Here is a 24,280-nt window from a genome sequence, read left to right as displayed (position 1 = left end):
GAGGGGGGCAGAAGAGCAGAAGCAAGCACAGCTCCAGCCCCCCCACCCCCCACCCCGCCAGGCCCTTGCCCCCACCAACGCTGATGATCGTGGCAGTCAGGGCCTGCCTAGCAACCAGTCCAGGAGCCAGAATAGGAAGGTGAGAGGTGGCTCATCGTCAATGCCCAAGATTTGGACTCTTAGTTCAGAGTTGTGGGGAAGGGGGGTAAGAGGGTTACGGTGAATATGGGGAGGGTGCAGGCAGGAGCTGAGATTAGAAGGGACTGATCTGGATAATCCTTCTTCTCAACAAACCCCAACCAGCTGCCCCTGGGTCTGATCCTGGGGGGTGGGGAAAGGCATAGGGGATCCAGAGAGGAAGATGGACGGGCCTGTCCCTGCTTTGAGTGGACCAAGGGTGGGAAGCGGGGAGCAACCCCGACCCCGCTCCCATCTGGGGTTTGGCCCACTCCTTGCCCCCATGACTCACGGAGTCCTGCTGGGGCTGTGAAGGCTGGAACCAGAGGGATCAGGCTGCCCTATGTCTCGGTCAAGCTCAGAGAGGGAAGACAGGGCTTAGAGTTGGAGGCCCAAGGAGCAGCTGTCAGGGGTTTAGGTCCATTTGCATGCGGGGAGCAGGTGGCCGAGATTTCCCTGACAAATCACAGGCTTTGAGTGGCCCCGCCTCTGGGAGGCCCAAAGACACCTGTCTCCTCCCAGGCCAGCCACAGCCACTCCCCTCTGCAGACACCAGAAAAACTGTGATACACTCCATCGGGCCCTGGCTGAGGGATCTTCAGCTCTTTATTACAGGCTGGGACAGGGCACTGGGGCTATCCTCCCTCTCATCCTCCACATGGGAAGCAGTCGGGTCCTAACCCTGCCATTTCTTTCCAGGGAGGCATAGTGTCCTCGGTCTGTCCTAGGGCTGGAGGTCCATCAGCCAGGCCTCATGAGCTCTAGGCTCGTCTGTGCACTGTCCTCTGAGTCCAGGGCTGGACAGCCCTCGTGATCCCCAAGGGAGTAGGGGTGCAGGGACAGAGAGCTCGCTGTTCTGCTCTCATCACATGGGGGCTTCTCGTGGGTCCTGGCATCAAGGTGGCCCTTCACAAGTCAAGTGGCCACCTCCCCAAGGAGCTGGCTCAGTCCCTCACAGCTCCTCTCGGACCCGAGGTGGTTTCCCAACTCTGTCCTGGACCCGCTGAAGCCTGCGGCTGGGGGGTTCTGGGGAAGGGTCTCTGCTTGGCGTTTCTTCCTCTTCCTCCTCCTCCTCCTCTTCCTCCTCTGGCTCCTTCAGTAGCTCTTTGGCTTCTGTCCACTCCTAGGGAGTGGGGAGGAGAGTCTGGCCCAATCCCCTGCATCGCCTTGCCCCAAGGACCCTCCCTGGGGCATCTCAGCCCCTGCCCCTCATCCTTCACACACCAGGAGGGCCATCCCTTCCTGCTCCCGCTCCTCCTCACCTGCTCCCTGTGCTCAGGGGCCCAGGTGTGCCACAGTGCCAGGGCGCAGCGCCGTCCCCGCGTCACAGCCCACACACCGTGGGGATTCTCCCCACCGGAGCTGAAGGCCACGAGGCGTCCACAGCGAGGACGAACCTGAGCCTGGGGGGTGAGGGCAGGTTCAGCTCCAGGGATAGGTGCTCTCAGAGAACTTGGCCCCGACTGCCTAGAGCAGGATGGGGGCAGGGGCACAAAATGTTCAGCTCTCCTACCCATCACTTCCCATTCCTGAATTCAGAGCCTATCTTGGGAGAAATGAGAAATCGGCCTCAACCTGAGGAGCACAAGTGCCAGACCAAGGCTAGAGGAGTTGGGAGCTAAAGAAAAGGGGCCTCCATGGAGGGCCTCCTGCCGGTCCCTTCCCAACCCCTGCCCAACCCTTTGGACCCAGGGTGATGCAATCTGAGGGTGCGAATGCAGTACCAGACTCTGGGTATTGGGGATAAGGATCTTGGGGACATTTTTCCACCTCAAGGAGGCCTTGGATTATCAGTAGCTGGCATTAACGGAGAAGAAGCTAAGTGGGTAAAATGGAGAAATAAATGATGAGAACTCACTGCCCCTCTCCTTCTGCCCAATTCTAGCCCCTGGTTTATGCCTGGAATAGGGTTGGGGGTCCTGTGCTTTACCCACTCTACCTAAGGAGGTGAGGAAAACACTGAAGGCAGGGTGTGGAGGGGCCACTCGAGATCCCCTGAGGAAGGGTAATCAACCTCTAAGAGAGCCCCTGAACACAGACCAGTGGTGGAAAGGGCTGGGGAGGCCAGGAAAGGAAAGGGTTAAGGTGGTCCCAGGCCATTTCCCTGCATTTGCCTCTGGGAACCTTCTGTTTTGAATCCTGAGTCCACAGCTGGGCTCCCTGTGACACCCCCACACCCCCTACCCTGCTTACTGTGACCGTGAGGGCGTTAGGCTCTGTGAAGAACAGGTCCCCACCATGGAAGTCATCATTGAGGTAGAGGAGCCCACTGGAAAGGGAAGGAGACAGCAGGCAGTGAGACCCCCAACCCAGGCCCGCCTGCCTGACCCCTGGGGGTGGGGGGCGCCCACCTGTAGTCACGATAGGTGTAGGCCGGGGGCTCCCTCCAGCACTCCCCAGTGTCGGGGTCCAGCACGCAATTGTCTGCGTGCACCGGGTGACTCAGGTCCATGCGCTGCTCTTGCTCTCCTGGGAAGCAAAGGGGCCTGGTGAACACCCCCGGGGCCCATCCACTGCCATCCACACCCACCCTGCGGCTTCGGGGGATCACTGCCGGGCCGAGCAGCCAGGCCCTCACCGGGGCAGGGGAGTCAGAAAACCCACAGAGTGCGGGGGCTGCTGAGGGTGTGCAGTGCCCAACAGGGGCTCGAGGTTGGGGAGGAACAGCTGGGGTCCCTGGCGATTACCTTCTATGGCACTCCGGCACACCAGGTGGGTGAAGGAAAGATGCAGGGGCCGCTCCGGGGAAAAGTAGGCCTGTGTCAACGTCCGGACGCGCTCGCTCACCTCCAGAAGCAGCTTAGCCCCCTGACTGCCCACGGCCCCGGCCCGGGCCAGCTGCAAGCGGAGAAATGAAGGGCGGGAAAGGAGGGGACCATGGAAGGACAGCCCAGACCCAGCCCCTGCCCTACTTCCATTGCTCTCCACCCACGGGTTTGGAGTCTCAGCAACAGGCTCTGTCCATCAGCCCAAACTGCCCCTTCCATTGGCTCTGTGACCATAACCCAGGTCCCTACGTCTCAGAACGCCTACCCCACCCCCAACTCTAGGCAGAGGACTCGGGTACTCTCGGTCTCTGGAGAGCCCTTCCACAGGAGAGGCCCAGGCCCGGGTTCCCAGCCTCCTGCGTACCCTCTTCTCCGGTTCTGGGCTTCAGACAAGGGCAGGGGGGCTTCCTCTCACCTGTGCAGCCTTGAGCACTGTGAGCCCCTCAAAGCGTTCATGGGGGGTGTGAGGGGAGCGGCGGCCACGATAGCCGGACCTGGCTCCAGCCTCAGCGGCATCCTATGGAGGGAGAGAGTCGGCTGTGGAGTCATACTCCCTGGGTCCCAGGCTATCTCCCACCTCACTGCCCACAGGGATACAAGACCTTCCTCCAATCCTCCCGCTTCCTGCAAGAAGCTAGAAGCCCCCAAGGTTCTCTGGTGGCCCCCCTCCCTGAGCTGCTGCCCTTCACGCAGAATGACTATCTTCATGTCTGTATTGTCACTCTCTGGTAAAGATATGGAATCCCACTCACGGGGCTTCTATGCCCAGAACGCTGGAGAGCTTCCTACAGTGGGGAAGGGGCCTCTGAGAGGCTAAGGGCTGTTGGGGAAGCGGGGCAGGAAGGGCTTGAGCATTCACTCCTGATGAGCTAATAATACAGGAGTCTCTCCAGAAACAAGGCCCTAGCAGGAGGTTTGATAGTCAGGCGAGGTCCCAACCAGCTCAAGGTGGGGAGACAGCAGGTCTCTGACCTTTTCCCACCTGACACACTCTTGGAGAACGTGAGGACCCTTGATGCTGAGTCCCAATTACCCAACCACCTACGCGAGTCTCATTACCTGGGGGTCTCCCGGTATTTGGATGTCCTTTTCCTGACACCTACCTGTAACCCTTTTTGAAACCACTACCTGTAACCCTGCATATAAACTCCATGGTCACCCAAGCCATCTAACCTTCTCTCCTTGTATTTATTCATTCAACAAATTTGTACTGAGTGCTTACTATATGTCAGGCACTGTTCTAGGCACTGAGTACACAACTGTGAACATGAAAAGGTCCCTGCTCTCATGCAGTTCATATGTTGAGATAATAAATGAATAAACAAGCCAGATCAATTCAGATGGTGACAAGTGGTATAAAGGAAAAAACGGAGGCATCTATGTGGCCCAGTCGGTTAAGCATCAGCTTTAGCTCAGGTCACAATCTCATAGTTTGTGAGTTCAAGCCCTGTGTTGGGCTCTGTGCTGACAGCTCAGAGCCTGAAGCTTGCTTCCGATTCTGTGACTCTCTCTCTCTGCCCCTCCTCTGTGCATGCTCTGTCTCTCTCTCCCTCAAAAATAAAATAAACATTAAAAAATTAAAAAAAAAAAAGAAAGAAAAGAAAATTAAAACGGGGTTTCAACCTTGAGAGTACCCAGGCAGTGGTTAGGGGACAGCTAATTGATGAGGTGACATCCAAATTGAAAGCAAATGGTATGAAGGAGCCACTTCAACATGTGAGAGAGAAAATGTTCCAGGCTGCAGAAATAGTAAGTGCAAAGGTCCTGAGGCCTGAATGAATATAGTGTGATGAAGGAACAGAAAGAAAGTCCGATACTTGGGAGTTATCCCTGACTCTATCCTTTAGTCCTGAACTTCTCTATCTTTGACTTTCTAAATATTTTCTCATCTGTCCCCTCTCTCCATTTCCTTGCAATAAAGATCTAACCTAAGGCAGTGGCATGCTTGCATCACCCCAGAAGCCTCTCCCCTTACTTTCCTCGCCCACTGCATTCTCCACAGTGCCACTAGAGGGATCTACCAATTCTGCAGGATGGTGACTCAGGACCCTGCTCCTGCTGAGGGATGGGAACGTAAAAGTCAACCCCTCCTTAAATTCTCCAATAAGCTGTCCACCACCTACAAACTCCCTGGTAGGGTACAGGAGGCCCTTCGCCATCTCTTCTGTACCTCCACCTTTGGGTTCTCTCCCCTGGACCTCTTCTGGATGATCCACAGCCTGATGATAATAGCGATAATACATAATAGATAGATAATAGACGATGGCTAACCCTAAGCACTTTTTATATTCTTCTAACACCTTTACCATGTACTACCTCACAACAACCCTAAAAGAACCACTGCCTTTATCCCTGTTTTACAGCTCAAGAAACTAGGCTCAGCTCAGAGACATTAAAATCACTCACCCAGGTAATCACTGTCCCATGCTCTTAACTCCCGTGCTCTACTGCACTTGCCAGAGTACCCCCTGTCCTTCTCCCTTCCAGCCTGGCTTTCTTCCCCTTCTCTGCTTGTTAACTCATCCTTAAGACTGAGCTCAAATGCCAGCCCACCTCCCTCCGCCCAGTAAGCCTTCTGTGACTTTGCATTTTGGTGCTTCTGTTTGGATGGGTACATGTAGCAAACTTACCCCTCGCTCTAATTATGTGTCTCTGTGTCTGATTCTTTCTCTATGCAGTGAGGTCCTGAAGGCAGGTCTACGTTCATCTACCTCCCCCTGTAACCCAGTAGTTCTGAGTGCACAGCAGATACTCAGTGAGTGTGTGTGGAAGGCACACTGAGACTCAACCTGGTGAATATGGATCATTCAACCCAAACGAGCAGGGGATACAATGGATGGAAGAAGACGCCTGTGCGTCTGCTAAGCTATCAGCCAAGCCGATAATTAAACTCTCGGCTAATCAAGGAATCCTCGCCTGCACACTCACCCTTTTTTATCCCTTCATGGTTTTTGTTTTGTTCTTCCTATCAATTTCTAGCAAAATTCCTTTGTAAAGAGTGTCCACCCACCCCACCTCAGCTAAGAGGAAAGGAACTTGTCCACAGCGGTGAGGTAGTGGCAGGCGCAGGGCCCCTGGAGAACCAGAGATGGCAGAACAGGGGGCAGGCTGGGTGTGCTGAGCCTGAGGTCCCTAACTAGCCAACAGTGCCTACTCACAGGTCTTCTTACCTTGGCCAGCTGCAGCAGCAGCCCACACTCAGCTGGGGTGAGCAGCCCATCCAACACGGCCCGTTCTGACCCATTCAGCTGTCTTGCATCCTGGGTCAGGGTGACTCCCTCCAGGAGGAGGACATCTGCAGGGGAAGGAACAGGACAGAGAGTGTTGAGTGCCCCCTGGGGGCAGACCCAGCAGTAGCTGGCGGCCCCGGGGCCCTCTCAGCTCCTGCTTCCTGCTCTCCTGGGAACTTACCCTTCCAGTGGGTCAAGGGCTTTGGCTGTGGCGGCTCATGGTCCCAAGGCCTCTTCTCTTGATCCTCTCTCAGGGGTGAGAGACATACTCAGTGGATGCACAGGCCAGTCCAGACCTTCCAGGACCCCTCCCTCACCTTCCAGCTCAGGCCAGGCCACTCCCACCACAGGGCATCTCCTACCTGAGCTTTTCTCTAAGTGCCTCTGGGATGACAGCTGCTGGGGTCCAGGAATCCTGGGACAGTCAGGAAAAGCACCATCACCCACCACATCCAGCCCGAACCCCTGACATTAGACTCTGAACTTTCAGAGAGGAAGGTAGAGGTGAGAAAAGCCCCAGACTCATTGTCAGGAGCCCTGGGTGCTGGGCCAAACTCTGTAACAACAACTGCTTACATAGAACTATTTGTCAGGTGCTGTTCTAACAACTTTATACACAAAAGTGGACTACATGAAACTTTATTGTTTAATGTCCACAATAGTCTTATGAAACACCTTTTATGAAAAAAATTTTTTTTAACATTTATTCGTTTTTGAGAGAGCGAGAGAGAGAGAGAGAGACAAAACATGAACAGGGGAGGGGCAGAGAGAGAGGGAGACACAGAATCCGAAGCAGGCTCCAGGCTCTAAGCTGTCAGCAGAGCCCCACACAGGGCACGAACTCACAAACCGTGAGATCATGACCCAAGCCGAAGTCAGATGCTCAACTGACTGAGCCACCCAGGTGCTCCAGTCTTATGAAACACCTTGTCTTAATGTGCCCATTTTACAGTTGAAGACTCTAAGGAGTGTCTAGGTGGCTCAGCCAGTTAAGTGTCCCGACTCCTGATTTCAGCTCAGGTCATGATCTCACGGTTCTTGAGTTTGAGCCCCACACTGGGCTCTGCACTGACAGTGTGGAGCCTGTTTGGGATTCTCTCTACCCCTCCCCTGCTCATGGGCTCTCTTTCTCTCTCTCTCTCTCTGTCTGTCTCCCTGTCTCTCTCAAAATAAATAATAAAACTTAAAAAAAAAAAAAAAGACAGGGGCACCTGGGTGGCTCAATCAGTTGAGTGTCCAACTTCAGCTCAGGCCATGATCTTGAGGTTCGTGGGTTTGAGCCCTGAGTCGGGCTCTGTGCTGACAGATCAGAGCCTGGAGCTTGCTTCGGATTCTGCGTCTCCCTCTCTCTCTGCCCCTCCCCTGCTCATGCTCTGTGTCTGTCTCTCTGTCTCTCTCTCAAAAATAAACAAACATTAAAAAAAAAAAAGACTCTAAGACACAGAGAAGTAGAGTAACATGCCCAAGATCACACAGCTAGTTGGTGACAGAGTTGAGACTCAAACTAGCTTTAGAGGGGCACCTAGTGGCTCAGTCAGTAAAGCATGTGACTCTTGATCTTGGGGTCCTGAGGTCCAGCCCCATGTTGGGTGTGGAGCCTTCTTAAAATCCATCCATACATACATACATACTAAACTAGCTTTAGAGGCTATGCTTTGAACCAGAGGATCTCAAACAAGGAGATTTTGCCCCACAGGGGACATTTGGCAATGTCTGGAAACATTTTTGATGGTCATGACTCAGAGAGTGCTATTGACATCTATTGGGTAGAGGCCAGGGGAGCTGCTGAACATTCTACAATGCCTAGGAAAGCCCCCTTCTGCTCCCCTACAAAGAATTATCAAGTCAAAAAAGTCAATGGTGCCAAGAAGGTTGAGAAAACCTGCTTTATATGCTGTCATCCTAGCAATGAACAAAACTCTGCCCTTTCATTTCCTCGTATGACTACAATAAAAAGAACAGTAACGAAAGCAGCAGCAACAGAACTTTCTCTAATTTCTAGCAAGTGCTATGGTTTCAAGAGTCCCATGAGACAGGTGTGATGTTCCCATTTTACAGGTAAGGAAATTGAGGCTGAGGCGAGTGAGGGTCCAGAGCTTGTTTATGGCAGAGAAGAGACCAACACCTAGGCCTGCATGACCCCAAAGCTGCCCTCTACTACAGGTAACTGTCTCTGTCCCTGAAAAACTGGGAATGCAGACTCCTCTCCAAGCCTCCCAGGGAGGGTGGGAAACAAATGGAGGGCATCACTGTTCTCCTCCTCCTGGGGGCGCACTGAAGGGTAGGATGGAGAGAAGGAGAGATACTCACAGGATCCTTGAAGCTGGTCCCCAGGTGCTCCATGGCGTAGTAGAGCTGTCTCTTCTCCCCCAAGGATCGAAGGATGAATTGCCGGATGTCCTGAGGCAGGGTGGGCAGCAGGGAGAAGGGGGTGAGACAAGGAGAATGGGGCAGGGAAGTTAAGGCTGGAGGATGGTGGGGGGAGGAGTGTGTGTGTGTGCACGCATCTGTGTGCGCGCACAGGAGGACACATAAGGCAGGGGCAAGGAGTGGTGAAGTTCAGGGAAGGGGGATGGCTGGCACATGGACTCGGGAAGGAGAGTCTGAAGTGGGGAGCAGGGAGCGGAGACAAGTCCGATGCGGATCTGGGGTTGCCTGTAGTGGACCAGATGGGGAGACAGAGTCCGGGTGACTCCGCAGGTATATTTGATTTCGGGTTACCTCACAGAGTAAGGATGGAGCAGGGGGTTACCTCTCTTGGCCCGAGGCCAGGTCTCGGCTCTCCCAGCTGGGCCTGATACTGGTTCAGAGCCTTCTTGGCAGCCTCATCTTCCGGGTAGAAGAGCAGGACACTCAGGACATTTTCCATAGCCTGGGACAGATTCCCCACTGGAGACAGAGCAAGAGGGTGGGGGCGGGGCCCAGAGACTGAGAAAGGCAGTGATCCCTGGGCAGAGGCAGAGAAGACGGGGAGACAGAGGCCGAGCCAGAGAAGGTGGTCTCCCAATGCCAAACGACTCCAGAGCCCCCATTCCCCCTGGAAGACACACTCATCCATTGCTTCTTTCCAAAGCTTACTCAAACATACCTGAGCTGTACAGGCAGAGTTCAAAGGGGAGGAAGAGAGGAGAGATTAAAGGAAGGTGAGAAGCAGCAAGGGCAGAAGGAGCCCTGTGACCCATCTCCCGAGCTTTCCACAACGGCGCCAAAGGAGAGCAAACGAGAGTTCTCCTGAAGTGATGGTCCCCACGGAGCCCTGACCGACTAGAGATCCAGAGACAGATGGGAGGGATGCAGAGATGGGGCTCAGGATACCATCAGAGGCAAACCTTCACTTCCCCTGTTTCCAACCCCAGTCACCCTTCCCCAACTGACCCTGAGCATGGGCCTCGTGCAGCCGCCTCAGCTGGCTGGGAAGGAAGTCAGGGACAGGGAAGCTGCGGCCAGGACGTGTGGCTGCGTCCCCCACACAGCGCTGCCGGCACTGTAGGACCCGAATCCAGTGCCCTGCAGAGGACACAGGTGAACCATTCAGCTTGTGATGCCTCTCTCCGTGGCACCACGAACCCCCAGCTCCTTACCTGCAATGGTCTCATAGAGGCCCCCCTGGCCTCCAGTCCCTTCCTCCTCCTCTTCCTCCCTTTGCTGCTCCTCAGGCCCCTCGCAGCCAGCCCGGCAGCTCTCCACCTGGGCCAGGCTCTCCTGCAGGGCCTCCTCTAGCCGGGGCAGTGCCAGTCCTGCTTCCTGACGCCCCAGTAGCTCCAGGCCATCGTCATAGGCTGCCTGTAGGGGAGGGGGGTGGGCGGTCACTCGAGATCCTGGGGGCAGGGTGCCAAACAAGATTGGGGGGTAGAAAGAAGGGGTGGGGCGTTGGTCTCATTTGGGGCATGGACTCCAGACCCCACTTCACCTTGGGGAATATAGGGTGGGTCTCAGGATCGGAATGGTAGAACACGGGACTTGAGTGATCCTCAGGAAGAAAGCTAAGTCCCAGAGAGGGACTCTCCATCCAGGGTTACTGAGGACACGCATCTCCTGACACCTGAGCTACACAGGTCAGAGCCCAGTGAGCCCCATGGACCTAGCCAGTCAAAGAGTCTCACCCAGTATGGGGGAGTCTCCAGGTCCCGGAAGCTCTGGGGCCGCACCCTAGACATACGCCTGTACTTGGCCATGTCCTCCCGCATCTGGAGGTGTGTTGGGTTTGCTACAAAGAAGGTGTGTGCTGCGGCGGCTGCCAGGTCCAGCTTCTTCAGCTGAGAAGTGGGAAGGATGAGGAAGTTAGTGCCCTCAGGTATTGGTGTCAGACCTCTCTCTCTGCCCCTTCACTGGCCTTCCCATTCCACACGCACAGCAGGAACTGCCCCGAAACCATCTGGAAGACTTGTCCATCTCTCAACCTCCAGACCCCCTAGAAACCAGTATTCTGGGGAAGTTCAGGAGTCTGGTTGCTAAGGAAAGAGGGGTTTCAAGACTTTGGAGCAGGTGCGATATGGGCAGAGGGACCTCAGGGCCTCAGTTTGGGAGATAAGGTGCAAGTGATGGCTAAGTGCGGTAGGGAAGTGGGGGAGACCTGAGCGGCCAGTAAAACCCGCAGGTCTCTAGGACCCTGAGCTGAGGTGTGTGGGACCAGCGCCCCCCTCTCCCCAGCCACGTAGGCATTAGCTACTGAACTAGTAGCTGCGGCCCGCCCCCCAGACGTCCGGCCTCACCGCTCCTCAGCTTTGCCCCTGCCAGGCAAAGGCTCACACTCAACGCACCCATCCCCCCCCCCCCCCCCCGCCAATACTTCCAGTCCAACGGTGGGGTTTCCCCCCATCCCCTCCGCTTCGCTCCTAGGAAGAGGCTGCTATCACCCCACGTAGGTCTCAGGAAGACCTAACATTTCAGGCCCGTTCCCTCCGTCTCCGATCTATTTCCACCCTGTCTCAGGAACCCACCCAGCCCCGCTCCAACTTTGCTCCCACTCTCCCTTAGGCTGTCCCTCGGCGACCGCAACAGGCACTTGACGTGGTTTTCATGGGACCTGCTCAAAAGGAGAGGTCCGTTGACCGCCCTCACCCCCCCCCCTCCCAGCCCCACCCGGAGTCCCGGGCGCCGGCTTTCCGCCCTCTCCTGGCGAGCTCCAAGTAGCAGCGCAGCGCGGGTCGGGGCAGGACCCCGGAAAGGGCCCGGGCGGCTCCCGCACCTGGTAGTAGGCCCTCTGTAGGTAGTTGTAGGGCTCCCGGCGGCGGAAGGCGTCCCGGAGCGCGCTCCCCACGCGGAGCCGCGCCGCGCCCCCGGGGCCCAGCCTCTGCACCCCGCACTGGGTCAGGCACTCGGCCCGTCGGAGCGCGGCGCGAAGCAGCAGCCGCTCCCAGGCCCCCTGCGCCGGGCCGGGCCCGGAGTCCGGGGCGTCGAGCAGCACGGCGGGGAGTGCGGCCCCCGGTTCGGCCGCACAGCGCGCCCCGCAGTCCCGCCGCGCGCGGCCCAGGGCCGCCTGGCTCCGCAGCGCCTCCCGCAGCAGCGCCACGGCCGGCGCCCAAGCCCCGGCCGCGTAGGCGCGCAGCCCGTCCGCGTAGAGCAAGTCCGGGGCCTGGGGGGGCGCACCCGGGGACAGCCGGGCCAGGCCTGGGGGCTCGGGGGACCCCGGCGGAGGCAGCAGCAGCAGTAGCAGCAGCAACCGGAGGAGCCGGAGCATGGTGCCGGAGGCGCCGGCCGGCTGCCGAAGCGGAATGCGGGAGCCCAGAGGGAGAGAGAGGATAGGGGGATGGGAGAGGGAGGGGAAAGGAAGGAGAGAGGGAGAGGAGGGAGGAGAGATAGAGAGAAGGAATGAGCGGGGCCAAGGAGTGCTGATGGAGCCCAGATTCAACCCATATTGGCCACTATGAGAGCCAGAGAAGTCAGGAAGCCTGGCAGCGAGTGGAGAAAGCAGTCTTTAAGACGAAGGGTAGTGTGGGAGGCCGAGAAACAGGCGGGCCGTGAAGAGCAGATGGCAAAGGGCTGGAACTGGAGCGGGACCGGTGCTTTGGAAAACAGCATGGGGAGCCTGTTAGGACCCTCGACTCCAACCCTGAGGCCCATGGGGTGAATGTAGCTACCGCAGCTGTGTTCCCCTCCACTCTGTGCCCCGCCCACCCCCGCCCACACACTGTTGAGTCCAGGACGAGGAGTGTGGAAGCCTCCCATACACCTACCCACACACACTTTTGGAAAAAGACCTTTAAAATGCAACATGGGATGCAGGCCTGTGATACCAAGTCAGGCCCAAATCCTTTCCTGCCCAGAAAGTGAGGCCTTAGGTGGATCTGGGGGAAGGAGGAGAGCTGGAGCATGGCAGATGGAATCACACCCTGAAACCACCTTCCACCAATCTGAACAAAGATCCTTCACGCCCCAAACCAGCACACTCAAGTGTCCCCCCATGCCCATGCCCAGCACAAGATGCTCTTATATGCCCGTCCCTGTGGATGTCTTCATGTTTGAGTTTGTCCTTCTCCGGGTGTATTTCTGTGCCTCTGTCCACAGCCCCTGCTCTATTTTGTCCTCGCTGAGCCATTCCACCGCCCAGCCTCCAATCATATCCTTTACCACTCTAGTACAATGGACACCAAGGTTTCCATGGCAACACTTCAGGCTTTAATACAATTTGCTAAGGATGATGGAAGGTGAGTAGGACATCTCTGGTCATCGAGATAGGAGACAGCGGGGGCTCCGGGCCCCAGATCCAGCGCCCATCTCCCCGGAGTCTGGAGGCAGCTGCCCTAGGCTCAGGGCCAGAACAGGTGATACTCAGGGCCCCTCATCTGAGTCCTGAAGGCCCACTTGGGCTCACAGCGTCAGCTGGGGGAAAATGGGATTACCTGGGCCCCAGGATCCTCCCCAAGGTCTTGCACTCCCCTCACCTCCTGTCAGGGAGCAGCGTCTCCCTGCACTTAAGCCCAAAGGAAGTCCAGCGGCTCTGCTGTCAGGGGACCCAAGGGAAAGCCTGCGGGGTGAGAGGCCCAGGGGCCTGGGCCGGCGAGGAGAGGGCCCCGGCGAAGCAGTTGGAGAAGGCAGAGGTGTCTCATCAATGAAGGTGGTGATCTCTTCCCGGAAGAAGCCAGGACCCCGTGGGGGTCCCCCACCTGACCCCAACATCCCACCCTCCAGGAACTGGCGAAGGCTGGCCAGCCCCCCACCTTCAGCTTCTTCCTCATCCTCCTCATCCTCCAGCCTTTGTCTTCGTCCCAGGTACTCAGGAGGGCCCCCCAGGGCTCGGCTCTGGGCTGGGAGGACCCGGATGTCATCAGAGGATGACCACTTATGTAGGATGGAGCCTGGTGCCCGAGGTGTAGAGAAGATGTTGGTCTCATCATGGGACAGACGGCGGGACAGGGGGACCTGGGGAGAGGAGCAAGTAGACCCAGAGGGGCTATAGGGACAAAGGGGGTAAAGGCAGGAACCTAAGTGGGGATGCTGCAAGATGGCTTCACCCCCTTAAACTTTTGCAAAACATCCTCTGGGGGCTGCTGGGTGGCTCAGTTGGTTAAGCGTTAGACTCTTGATTTCAGCTCAGGTCATGATCTCCGGGTTTGTGAGTTGGAGCCACGCATCCGGCTCTGCGCTGACAGTGTGCAGTCTACTTGGGAGTTGGGGATTCTCTCTCTCCCTGTCTCTCTGCCCCTCCCCTGCTCTCTCTCAAAAATAAACTTAAAAAAAAAAAATCCTCTGACGGGCAAACCTGGTTCTGAGAGGTCTGAAGGGAAGCCTCTCTTGCCACACTTTTCTTTCACCTACCCCTTAGGTGCCCTGCAGGCCAGGGCTAGGGAATGGGGAGTCAGGATGGCTCTCAGAGACTGGACACGAGAAGAACGGGGATACCCAGAATAGGAGATTCATTCCCTAGTCCCATACCTGTAAGTAGTGGACCCTCTCAAGAGGGGGAAACAGCATGTGCCTTCCAGGCAACAGCTTCACCTGGGTGGGGTCCCTGCCCCCTGGTCCTGTGGCACCATTAGCATCAAAACGAACTTTGCACACTCGGCCATCTGCATAGTCATCACAGCCGCCATCTAGGAGAGAAAAGGGGCAGAGTGGTTACAGGCAGGGAATACCCACTCCCCTCCTCTCCCCCCCTTAAAACTTCCTGCGCCCTTTTTAAGCTCCCCAGAGAATCCTGTTCACACTAGTCTGTAAGCTCCAAGAGGAAAAGCAGGAGCGTCTAACATCTGTTGCATTCAGTGCTTAGTCCCTGGTGCTTCATACATACAGACGTATTTATTGAAACAGTTACAAGCCCACCCCCAACAACTGTCCCTGTAGCTGGGGGTGTGTCTCAGGGAGGCTAACCTCCCCTTAATTCCACAGCCTTCCTTTATGGTTGTGTTAGGACTCTGGCCTGTTTCTCAGGCACTCTTCCTGGAGAGTGGAGGCAAAGCTGGGTAGTGTGGGCTTCCAGGGGGGAACCGACGCCCAGTGGAGGGAGCTCCCAGTACATCTGGTTGCGTGATTAGGGAAAAGGGAGCCTGGAGTCAGCCCAAGGGTGGCGCGGGTTCCGTCCAGCAGGGGGCACTCAAGGACAGCCCATCCCCACACGGAGAAGGGCTGGTAGAAATGGGTAGAAGAGGGAGTCCAAGCCCCCGGGAAAGCCAAAGCCCGGTCCCTCCTCTGACCGTCGTCGCCATCCTCCTCCGACATGATGGCCACGCACTGCTCCCACACAGTGCGCACGTCGGCACGGTAGCGCTCGCAGGACCAGATGAAGGAGGGCAGCAGCAGCGTCTGCGCCATGGAGCACCACAGCACAGCCAGCACCATCCACGGCGGAGCCGAGTCCGACTTAAGGGAGAAGAAGCTCACCACCTAGCGGGAGGATGGGGAATGGCGCGGGGTCACGACCCAGAGCTCAGAGGTCCCACTTGACCCCAGATCCAATATCCTAGTGCAGTGGGTGGACAGGAAGGAAAGGACGGCCCGGTTCACAGAGGATCGTGACAGAGGCAAAGTTGGAGGTGGAATGGGATGAACAGAGGGGAAGGGACTGATTCAGAGGAAGATCAGGGGCAAGTAGTGAAGATAAAGCCCCCGAGGGGTTGGGGGAGAAGCAGAGGTGGTAGAGAAAACTTGAACACAGAGAGAAATTCAGGAAGAGGGACTAGACGGGGATGCAAAATGCTGGGGTGGTGGGTGAGCTCTCTGGGGTTTCCACCCAGAGTGCTGAGAGGCCCTGTGGTAACCGCAGAGTGGCAGGGAATGGAGAATGGAGGTCCAGGGGCTGAAGCAGGGAGACACAGGGTACCTGGTGGAGCTGGAAGATAGGTGGAGGCAGTAAAGGACGGATGACAGGGTTGAGCAGCAGCAACTGGGAAACAGATGATGAGGCTGGGGGTGACAGGAACCAGGAGACGGATGATAGAGGTGGGGAGCTCACAAATGTAGCAGGGGTGGGCAGAAAAGAGGAAGGTGGACGGCGGAGCTGCTGTATGGCTGATGACTTCGAGGTCAGGTGGTTGTGCTGGGGCCTGGATATTAAGGATAGCAGGTGGGGGACCCCAATCTCACCAAGATGGGCACCCCTGTGAGTGAGTCATAGAGAAAGACGATGGCGCTGACCAAGTTGGTGACCTGCAGGGATGTCTTGGCCGACTCAGAGCCGTCCAGCGAGGACCGCCGCTTGCCTCTGGCATCCTCCACCACAATGGCTGGCACCTCAAAAGCTGGCCGGGTACCCAAACCCCCTGGCCCACCCCCCTTGGCCCCACCCCCAACCCCCGCTCTCCGGGCCAGCCGAGCCCTCCGGGGCCGGGCCCACAACGTCTGGTAGAAGGTGATGGCCACACAGACCAGCCCCATGACAATGCCCCCAAGGAGCAAGAGGCTGAAGCAGACGCCAAAGCCCAGGCCAATCTTGGAGACTATGAACTGGCAGCCACGGGCGTAGTACCGCTCGCCATTGTTGTGCCAGCCAATGGAGGGCAGCGTGGAGAGGATGAAGCTGACCATCCAGATGCCCATGACAGCATGCAGCGCCTGCTTCTTGGCGTTGCTGAGGCGGTAGTTGACGGGCCAGCGCACCATCCACATGCGATGATAGGAGAGCGAGGCGACTGTGAAGCAGGTGGCCAGGGCCAGTGTGTAGTAGGTGGACACAAAGACCTTGCAGATGCTCTCGTTCCAGTCATAGTCAGAAGAAGCCTGCCGCCGTAGCTGCACCACGGCGAAGGTGGTGAGGGGCACAGCCGCCATGAGTATGTGTGTGCCCGCCAGGAAGCAGAGCAGTAACTCCAGCGGCTTGTGCTTTTGCTGCTTGGCCGAGATGCTGAGGATGATCCAGGCATTGGCCAGCAGTGCCAGGAGCCCACAGGCCAGCCAGGACAATGCGTTTGAGCGCAGGGAGGCCTCCTCTGCCCCTGCCCCGCCCCGAGCCATCCTATCCTCGGTCCCCCCACCCCCCCTTGAACTCCTGGGGGTGGGGGCTAGGTCTCACCCTGGAGCCCCACTCACACACACACCCATTATGCATACAATCCTTGCCCTGTAGTGAAGCAGGCCACGGCTAGGCCTACCTTCCTGCTCAGCATTGCATGACCGACCCAGCTAAAGTCAGGTGTGGAGGGCAGGGGAGGAGGCTGAGGGTCAGCAGAGGTGATCCTCAGCCTCCATACCGGGTGGGGCCCTTCCTGAAGTATCCCTATAATTGAGGGGAAGGGGGAGGGGGAGGAGGAGCGGGAGGAGCAAGCTGACTGCTTTCCCAACTACGAGGCTGGCTGAGGAGCTCTGGTCCCCATGCCGGGACTTCCAGTTCTCTTCTTCCTCTGGTTCTTGACCAGCCTGGGATCTTCTGGGCACCCCAAAGGGTGTGGGGGTAAGGGTCAGCCACCTGGACAAACTGCAAAGGAGAAACGACATGTGGTGGGGGGAGGGCAAAGGTAGGGCTTGGGCTGGTCTCCAGCTGACTTCCTGTGCCCCCTTCTCTGGAAAGTATACGCAAACAACCTATTACTAGGGGTCATAGGGTCATTCAGAACATTCTCCTGGCTTAAACCAGATGGCCAATCACATAGCCCACACAGGTAAGAGCCCTGCTTTCCAGACCTTCAGGGAAAGAAGATATTCTGACCTCCTGTCTCCTACCCTTTTTCAGCCCTTTTTCCTCCCTCTGTCATTCCCTGGTCCCTTCTTCTTATATCCTCTGCTCAGTAGTATTCAATCCCTATCTTCATGTCCCTGAATCTCTCTTCAGGGCTACTGATGGCAGATACATGACTTGTTTCTTCTTGAGGGTTCATGGTAAACTGGGATATGTGTGCTAATACAGCTCCTCCCCGATGCTCCAGCTCCTGGGCCCAGGGCTCTTGGTGCTCAGCCCCATTTCCCCCAAGCCTGCATGATCCCCCTCTAGCTCACTAGGGACCTGGGAAGATGGGAGAAAGGAAGCCAGGGGGGGGGGGGGGGGGGGCTAGGGAACCCGAAGGCGGGGAAACCGCTGACATCAGAAGCATCCAGAAATGGAAAGATGGGGAACTAGGGGGAAGGAGGAGAGTTTGAGCAGAAGAGAAAGAAGGGGCAAAGTGATAGTATCTGAAAATAGAAGGAAAACCCCAGAGACCCTTCACAAGAAGGCTTATGAAGGAAGAGGGGTTGCATGGAACGAGGGAGCAGGAAATAGGAAAAAGCCCAATGTTGAATAAGGTGCAGCATCCCACTGGTAGACCTCCACTCTTTCCTCCCATGCCCCAGCCTCAGTTTCCCTCTGATGGGAAGGAGGATAGTCCTGAATTTCCTGAAGCTGAGCTTCAGTGAGCCCTTGGGAGGGGACTAAGAGGAAATCAGATGAAACCCTGAACAGAGTGGAGGCAAGAAGGATGAGCTAATGGCTTTGGGGGCAAATAGGGGTAAAAATGGGGCACAGAAGTGAGAGGGTCTACTTCCTGTGGAAGAATCTCAGATCCTAGCCCTCCCTGAGAGGTCCTAGTCGCCCCCCACCTTTGTTCCCTCCGGAGCCCAGTATACCCTAGTTGCCATGGCAATGGCCAGCCAGAGGGAGGTGGAAGGAATTGGTCAGAAGCGCTCCCCCCCCACTACTCTCCCCTACAGCCTGGCACCCCTTCCCACCTACCCTCACCCAGGCCCAGAGGGTGGGTTTAGGAAAAAAGAGATGGGGAGTCAGAGAGGGAGGGAGGGAGGAAGGATGTGAAGGACAGAGAGGAGGTGAAGGACAGAGAAAGATCAGAGGAAGGTGGGAGGGAGGATCTGGGGGACTCCACCGCTGTCAGGGGTCCCTCGCCCTTCGGGGTGAAGGGGTAAGGTCAGGCGACTCCTCCCTCCTGCCACCCACCGTGTTCTCCAGGGCAGTGACAGCAGGTGGCTGGGGAGGAGGGGCCGGCCGGAGGGGAGAGAAGGCGGCTGGGGTAAGGAGAGGAGGGGGCCGCGGGGGACAGGGCAGGGGTCGTCTTACCTCTGGCTGTGCCCGGCACTGCCATGGAGACCGCACTCCCGACGCGGCTCGCCCGGGCTCCCGCCGCCCGCCGGCTCCAGCTCGCCCGCCCTCCTCCTTCCCTCCCTCCTTCCCTCCGGGCCTCCCTCCCCCTCCTCGGTCCCAGCCTCCCGGGCTCGGTCCGCCGCTCACTCAGTCTCTGCCCTCCCCAGATCTGTCCAAGCCCCCCTCTCCCGGAGGCATGCCGCCCGTGAGCCCCGGGTCCGGGTCCGGCAGGGAAGCGGCTCGGGGGGCGCGGGGGCGAGTGCGGGGCGGGGAACTGGACGGCGGTGACTTGGAGGGGGAGGGGCAAGGAAGGCGCCGGCAGGGAGGGGGCGAGGACGCTGGCGGGGAACCGGCTTCATTGGTGAGACGGTTCGTGTCCTGCCCCCACCCCACCCCGGTTTTCCGCACGAACACAGGCTCAGAGAGGCAGCTGGTGGTGTTCGGGGACTGAGGAGCTGGCTGTTCGGGCGGAGGAAGCGTGTGTCACTGTGTGTATCCGTGAGGGCTGCGCCCTGGGTGTAGCTCAGTGGGGTATGTGCTGGAGGCTGTGATGGAGCTGGGGCTGCTGGGGGCGGGGCTGGTGGACACAGGTCTAAAAGAATATATCCACCCCCCACCTCCCCCCACACACATACCGCTTCCTTCTCCTGGAACACAAACTCACACTTCTGTTGGGGATGCACACCATTAGCATGCACACATTACAGTTTCTCTTGGTCCTTTTTTCCCACCACGCACATGTATGTGTAGAGCACACACAACCCCTGCGGCCTCTCCCTCTCAGTACATCACACGCACAGGATTACAAGGTCTTGGCCTCCTGCACACACAAGGCCCTGTGGGGTGGGCAGGTGGGTGATGGGCCTCCAGAGAATTTTTCCCTCCCGGAGGGAAACTTCATCTCCTTTCCCTGGAAGCCTGGCACCTCTCCTCTGGGTCTGTCTGATCCCAAAGATTGGGAGATCCAGGTAGGTCCCCAGAGACGAGTCTGTCTGTGGCTGTCTGTCTGTCTGTCTGTCTCTCTCTCTCTCTCTCTCACACACACACACACACACACACACACACACACACACACACACAAAGAAGAACATCTTCTTTACAGTAAGTTTATTGTATTTTTCTGTCAGCTCAGGGAGGCAGGGCGGGAGCAGGCAGGAATACGAAGCAAGCAGTGGGGAGCCTTGGTGTGAACTGGGTGTCCTCCCTGGAAGGGGCAAGCTGGAAAGAGAAGACAAGGGAAAGGGGGTAGGGACTGACACAGGTGGTGAGAAAGGGAAGGAAGGAAAGGCAGAGGAGGCTGAGGGTTCCTGAGAGAGATGGTTCAAGAAGAGGAGGAAAAATACTTGTAACCCCAATTTTCCTGCTTCCTGAATGGTTTGGAGGAGGGATGAAGGAAAGTGCAGGGCAGAGGGACTGAACCCTTCCACGAGGTCCTCTCAGAGTATTCTCTCTCCAGCCAGCTCCTCGCCCCCTCCCCCTGGCAAAGCTCACCTTCCAGAAGGTTCCGCAACAGGGTGAGTGGTAGGTCACTGGTCACTCTCTCCCACAGGGCCTGTGTTCCCAGCCTGTGCTCTGGTTAGGAGAACTGCCAGCTTTTGTCCTCTGGTAACAGGATTCTGCCACCAGCAGGTGAGAGAGAGGGATTTTAGGCAGGGAGGCCCTCTTCTGTGTTTCTGAACTCTCTGAGGCAGACCCTGAGTGGGGTGGTGTGCTTTTATGAATCCAAAGGTGGGTACTGGGCATCAGTGACTAAACAGATGCAGAGATTTGCGTGGTGTTTGTGTCTGTGTTCAGGAAACAGCCACAGAACTAGGGGTTAAGAGACCTGCGCTAGTCCTGACTCTGGCACGTACTAGCTGTGTGACCTTGGGCAATCATCTGACCTCTCTGAGTTCCATTTCCGGTCTATAAACTGGAGATGCTAATCTTGGTCCTGTCAGTACTAGCTCCGTAAGAGTTTCATAAGGTTTAAACAGACAAAGGATGTGAGACTGGCTCATAAACTGAGACGTACTGCTTGGGTGATAAAGGAATTGTGTCTGTGCACAAGGGTGGGCTATGTACATGGGTTTGTGTCCAGCGGTGCCTGTTTGTGCACAGGTCAGGATGTGAGTCCGTGCCCTGCCAAAACAGAGTGAGGAAGCGGGGAGAATGGAGCAGTGGACACTAGCAGTCAGGAGGCTTTTGATCTGGATGTGCCCTTGACTGCCTGTGTGATCTCGGGCTAGTGCCTGTCCCCTCTGGTCCCAAGGTCCTGTCCAATAAAATGGCAGCCCTATCCTTCATGCTTCAGATACCCACCCTTGCCCTCCATGCCAGGTACGGCTGGTCGCATGTGATTCCCTGGGCCCAGGAGGCAATGGGGGAGGGAGCTGGGAAGAAATCATGGATCAGGGGTAGGCTTGATGCAAAGGAAATGGGGAGGAAATGGTGTAAGCCTCTGCAAGAGGAGAGCCAATGGCCAAGTGTGGACAAAGAGAGCAGGAGACGGCCGGAAATGTTGGGGTCTGCTACATTCATCTGGTCCGCAGGCCCAGAAGCCCAGCAGGAAACGCAAGGGGAGACAGCTGGCGAGGCTGCACTGCAAGTGGGAAGCTCCCTGGTCCTGTGCCTCAAATGGGATTACATGTCTTCTGTAACCGGCTGGAGGAAAAAAGAAGAGCAAGTTTATTCCTCCCCAACTCCTTTGCCTCCTCACAGCTCCGTGTCTCCCATACTGCACTTTCCCTTCGTGCAGTGGTGGCCTCTGGGCCACAGCTGTAGGGCCATATCCAGAAATATCCCAGGCCCTCGGCCCCTTCTCCTCTGCCCTCCTCCTTCTTCCTGCTTCCTACCCCTGCCCCCCCCCCCTCCCCCGGAGACCCCATGTGCCCTTCTTTCCTCATCCATCACCTCCCTTTAACCCCCCTCCCCTTCCCCTGTATCCCTCCTCTCTTTCTTCTTTCCCACTCCTGCCCTCCTCTTCCCCTTCCCACTCTCCCCGGCCCCCTCAACCCATTTCCTTACTGGGAGCATTGGCAGGTTTTCTTCTCACTGAGGAGTCTCTTGATCTGAGACATCCGAGCTGCCTGGCGCTGTCCAGGAAGAAGGAGAGGAGTCATGAGGGTCCCAGGCCTCCAGAAGGGAGGTGCCCCTTGGAGGCAGGAATGGGGAGAGCTGGGAGAGGAGAAGCAGTTACTGTGGCTGAGGCCATCTGTCCCAGAATTAACCCTTTGCTCTTTCCAGTCTCTCCCTCTGCATGGGACCTGGGACAGGGCCCAGTCGCCCGTGAGGGAACTCGGTGCGCGGGCGGAAAGAGCCAGAGCACGAGTGCGTCGCATATACAGGAGATCCTTGTTGCTGTAAAGGTCTCCGGTGTTCACATGCCCTGTGGGAAGTGAAAGGGGGTTCTGGGGAGGCTCACTCACCCTGCGGTGCCAGCACTTAACACAGCAGTAGGCCCAGAGCCCAGTGAAAAGCACAAGGCCTAGGACCCCGCCCAGCACGATGGTCAAGAGATTTGTCCAGGTCCTGGTGAGCACAGGAGGCAAAACTGCAAGAGAGAAAGATGTGTTCAGCTCACTGCCCGCTGTCAGGGGGCCAGGCATTCTGGAGGGCCCTAGGAAGGCCTCACCGCCCAGTTACGCTTGGGTCTCATCCTTGGGCTGGGAGAACAGGATAGGGTTTGCAGGGCTCTCGTGACCCCCAGGGCTGAAGGGGAAAGGCTGAGGAAGGGGCCTTAAGGGTTGAAAACCATACAGGACACCCTGGGGACTAGAAGCAGCGGTTTCAGGCTGTATACAGTGCATGCGTGTGTGTGTGTGTCCATGTGTCCGTGTGTCAGGAAGGAGGCAGGGCGGGGACTCTTGGTCAGGTGGGCCCTATTCCAGGGCTGTAGAGCTTAGGGAAGTGGGAACTTGTGGGACTCCAGGTAAGAACCTCACCTTGCCTTCCGTCCTGGCCTCTGTGTGTCCAGGCAGCATGAGAATAACCCACCTGTCTCAGAGGGATTGGGGCGCTGGGACTCTGGGTGGTGTCCACCAACCTGGGGAAGGTCCCACAGATGAAGAGAGAGGGGCTTGGGGTTAGGCCATGGAACCTGGATCCGTACTCACCCTCGGCCTTGGATGCCAGCAAGACTTTGTCCTTGTGACTCAGTAGACATTGCCATGTTCCCACCTCGGCGTCCTCCACCCTTACCATCTTCTGCTGCTTTGAGACCTTGGCAGCCTGCTCTTCGAGTTTCAAGCTCAGCGTCAGCTCAGGGGAGGTGGGTCCCAGCACCTCACAGGTCAAATTGTTCCCAGACTGAGTCACTGCAGAGGGACAAGAGCCTGAGGCTGGGAGCCTGGACCTCTGAGTTCCTGGCACCTCCTTGCTCTAAGGGGATTCGGTGGAACAATCAAAACACTTTACATGGCTACTCTTCCTTGAGCCTCTCAGAGCGCATTTTCTTGCGGTTGTATAAAGCAAATACAGCTTTTGAGGCCGAGGGTCTTAGATTTGGATCCCAACCCCACTGCTTGCTGTGTCCTGCAGTCACCTGACAACCAAGCCTCAGAAAACAGTTAAATACACAATAAATTCACAGACACATGTAAAACGCTGGAGTGGGTCTGGCGTGTACTAAGCAGCAAGTATTAGCCGTGATTATTTGTGGAGTTATGATGATGGGGGAGATAAGGAAGCAAAGAGCTCAGTGGGTAGCCTGACACTACCCTCATCACGATCACCCTAAGAGCAGATTTTGTTATCTTCATTAGAAGAAAGAGGCCCACAGAGGCAGGGAGTTCAGTCAGGATCATAGAGGGTTGGCTGAAGGCAGAATTAGAACCCTGGTTCTCAGCTCATGCCCTTTGGGGATTCTCAGCAGATCCCACCCCAGGCCGGCTCATGGAGGTCAAGGAAGGACATGGGGACTCCAGTCTCAGTTTGAAACCAGAAGACCCTGGATCAGCTCTGTCGGGCCACCGGGCCTGTCCTGCTGGGCCTCACCCCTCCACCTTCGGCCCCTCTCCTCTGCTGCTCGGCCTAACTCCTCACCTCTCATCACCACGAGTTTTACTTCCTGCTGCAACTGTCCCTTGTCAAGGACCAGGGTCAGGTTTCCAGAACCGGCATAACGAGACAAAACGTTGGGCAGGGTAAAGTGGAGCGGGAGTGAGTCCTTCATCTGGAGTTTGGAGTACTGGTCAACCTCTTTCACAGATATCTTCTTGTTCTTCAAGGTGAAGGAGATCCAGAGCAGGGAGGAGGGAGCCCCCTCTGCCTTCCACCTCAGCTTCCCCGTCAGGTTTTCATCTTCGAAGTTGAGCGGGAAGGAAAACTCCACCTGCTCCCCTTCTTTCGCATAGACCGTGTTAGAGACCTTCTGGAAAGCTGGAGGTGGGAAGAGAGAGAAGCTGGGTCAGGAGATAGGAAGATGAGGGTGTATGGGGTAGGGAGGGCATGTGGTGGGGGCAGCAAAGAGATGGAAGGGGGCCAAGTGAGTTCAAACACTTAGGTTGCTATTTCTGGCCCTTAAATTCCCATCTACCTCTCCAAATCTCTCTAGTCTTTCCACCCCAGCAGATTCCCAAGGCAGCACCTCTGCCCCCTGGAAGCCCTCGTAGAACAGCCCAGCCACAGGGTCCACTCTGTTCTCAGGATCCCTGGAGCACAGGGGATGTTTGGCATGTGCTACT

General features: G+C 57.0%; 3 protein-coding genes across 3 annotated transcripts; all 3 read right to left on the bottom strand.

Annotated features, from left to right (window-relative positions):
- Positions 1-9: 9 nt before the first annotated feature.
- On the bottom strand, positions 10-12,219 carry LOC125917988 (prolyl 3-hydroxylase 3). Its single transcript, XM_049624047.1, has 15 exons — positions 11,364-12,219; positions 10,279-10,431; positions 9,757-9,958; positions 9,551-9,682; positions 8,928-9,064; positions 8,486-8,575; positions 6,538-6,590; positions 6,357-6,424; positions 6,116-6,240; positions 3,361-3,462; positions 2,865-3,015; positions 2,529-2,646; positions 2,371-2,446; positions 1,440-1,580; positions 10-1,300 (listed from the first exon to the last, which is right to left on the bottom strand). The coding sequence occupies exons 1-15, from the start codon at positions 11,853-11,855 to the stop codon at positions 1,130-1,132; spliced, it is 2,211 nt and encodes a 736-aa protein (XP_049480004.1). The 5' UTR covers positions 11,856-12,219; the 3' UTR covers positions 10-1,129.
- A 551-nt stretch (positions 12,220-12,770) lies between these two features.
- On the bottom strand, positions 12,771-18,713 carry LOC125917985 (probable G-protein coupled receptor 162). Its single transcript, XM_049624045.1, has 5 exons — positions 18,594-18,713; positions 15,698-17,024; positions 14,809-14,998; positions 14,051-14,208; positions 12,771-13,537 (listed from the first exon to the last, which is right to left on the bottom strand). Exons 2-5 carry the CDS (start codon positions 16,562-16,564, stop codon positions 12,986-12,988), a joined length of 1,767 nt encoding a protein of 588 aa, XP_049480002.1. The 5' UTR covers positions 16,565-17,024; positions 18,594-18,713; the 3' UTR covers positions 12,771-12,985.
- Positions 18,714-19,713: 1,000 nt separating this feature from the next.
- On the bottom strand, positions 19,714-23,858 carry LOC125917986 (T-cell surface glycoprotein CD4-like). Its single transcript, XM_049624046.1, has 6 exons — positions 23,640-23,858; positions 22,712-22,912; positions 22,025-22,149; positions 21,624-21,691; positions 20,109-21,260; positions 19,714-19,835 (listed from the first exon to the last, which is right to left on the bottom strand). Exons 1-5 carry the CDS (start codon positions 23,767-23,769, stop codon positions 21,230-21,232), a joined length of 555 nt encoding a protein of 184 aa, XP_049480003.1. The 5' UTR covers positions 23,770-23,858; the 3' UTR covers positions 19,714-19,835; positions 20,109-21,229.
- Between the last annotated feature and the right edge of the window lie 422 nt (positions 23,859-24,280).

The sequence above is a fragment of the Panthera uncia genome, unplaced genomic scaffold, assembly GCF_023721935.1.
Source record: "Panthera uncia isolate 11264 unplaced genomic scaffold, Puncia_PCG_1.0 HiC_scaffold_354, whole genome shotgun sequence".
NCBI classification, from domain to species: domain Eukaryota; kingdom Metazoa; phylum Chordata; class Mammalia; order Carnivora; family Felidae; genus Panthera; species Panthera uncia.
The sequence above is the reverse complement of the archived record's forward strand: the minus strand, read 5'-3'. Positions and strand labels throughout refer to the sequence as shown.

Excerpts from the sequence above, each read along its gene's own strand:
- LOC125917986 (XM_049624046.1), bottom strand. The coding sequence starts at position 23,769 with ATGAAGGACTCACTCCCGCTCCACTTTACCCTGCCCAACGTTTTGTCT. Across the intron at positions 22,913-23,639 it reads AAAACTCGTGGTGATGAGAG|TGACTCAGTCTGGGAACAAT; the intron begins GTGAGGAGTTAG and ends GTCCCTCTGCAG. Across the intron at positions 21,692-22,024 it reads TTAAGTGCTGGCACCGCAGG|CGCCAGGCAGCTCGGATGTC; the intron begins GTGAGTGAGCCT and ends CTTCCTGGACAG.
- LOC125917988 (XM_049624047.1), bottom strand. The coding sequence starts at position 11,855 with ATGCTCCGGCTCCTCCGGTTGCTGCTGCTACTGCTGCTGCTGCCTCCG. Across the intron at positions 2,647-2,864 it reads GTGCCGGAGTGCCATAGAAG|GAGAGCAAGAGCAGCGCATG; the intron begins GTAATCGCCAGG and ends TTTGCTTCCCAG. Across the intron at positions 1,581-2,370 it reads CTAACGCCCTCACGGTCACA|GCTCAGGTTCGTCCTCGCTG; the intron begins GTAAGCAGGGTA and ends CTCACCCCCCAG.
- LOC125917985 (XM_049624045.1), bottom strand. The coding sequence starts at position 16,564 with ATGGCTCGGGGCGGGGCAGGGGCAGAGGAGGCCTCCCTGCGCTCAAAC. Across the intron at positions 14,209-14,808 it reads GGAGGAGGATGGCGACGACG|ATGGCGGCTGTGATGACTAT; the intron begins GTCAGAGGAGGG and ends TTTCTCTCCTAG. Across the intron at positions 13,538-14,050 it reads AGAGGGTCCACTACTTACAG|GTCCCCCTGTCCCGCCGTCT; the intron begins GTATGGGACTAG and ends TCCTCTCCCCAG.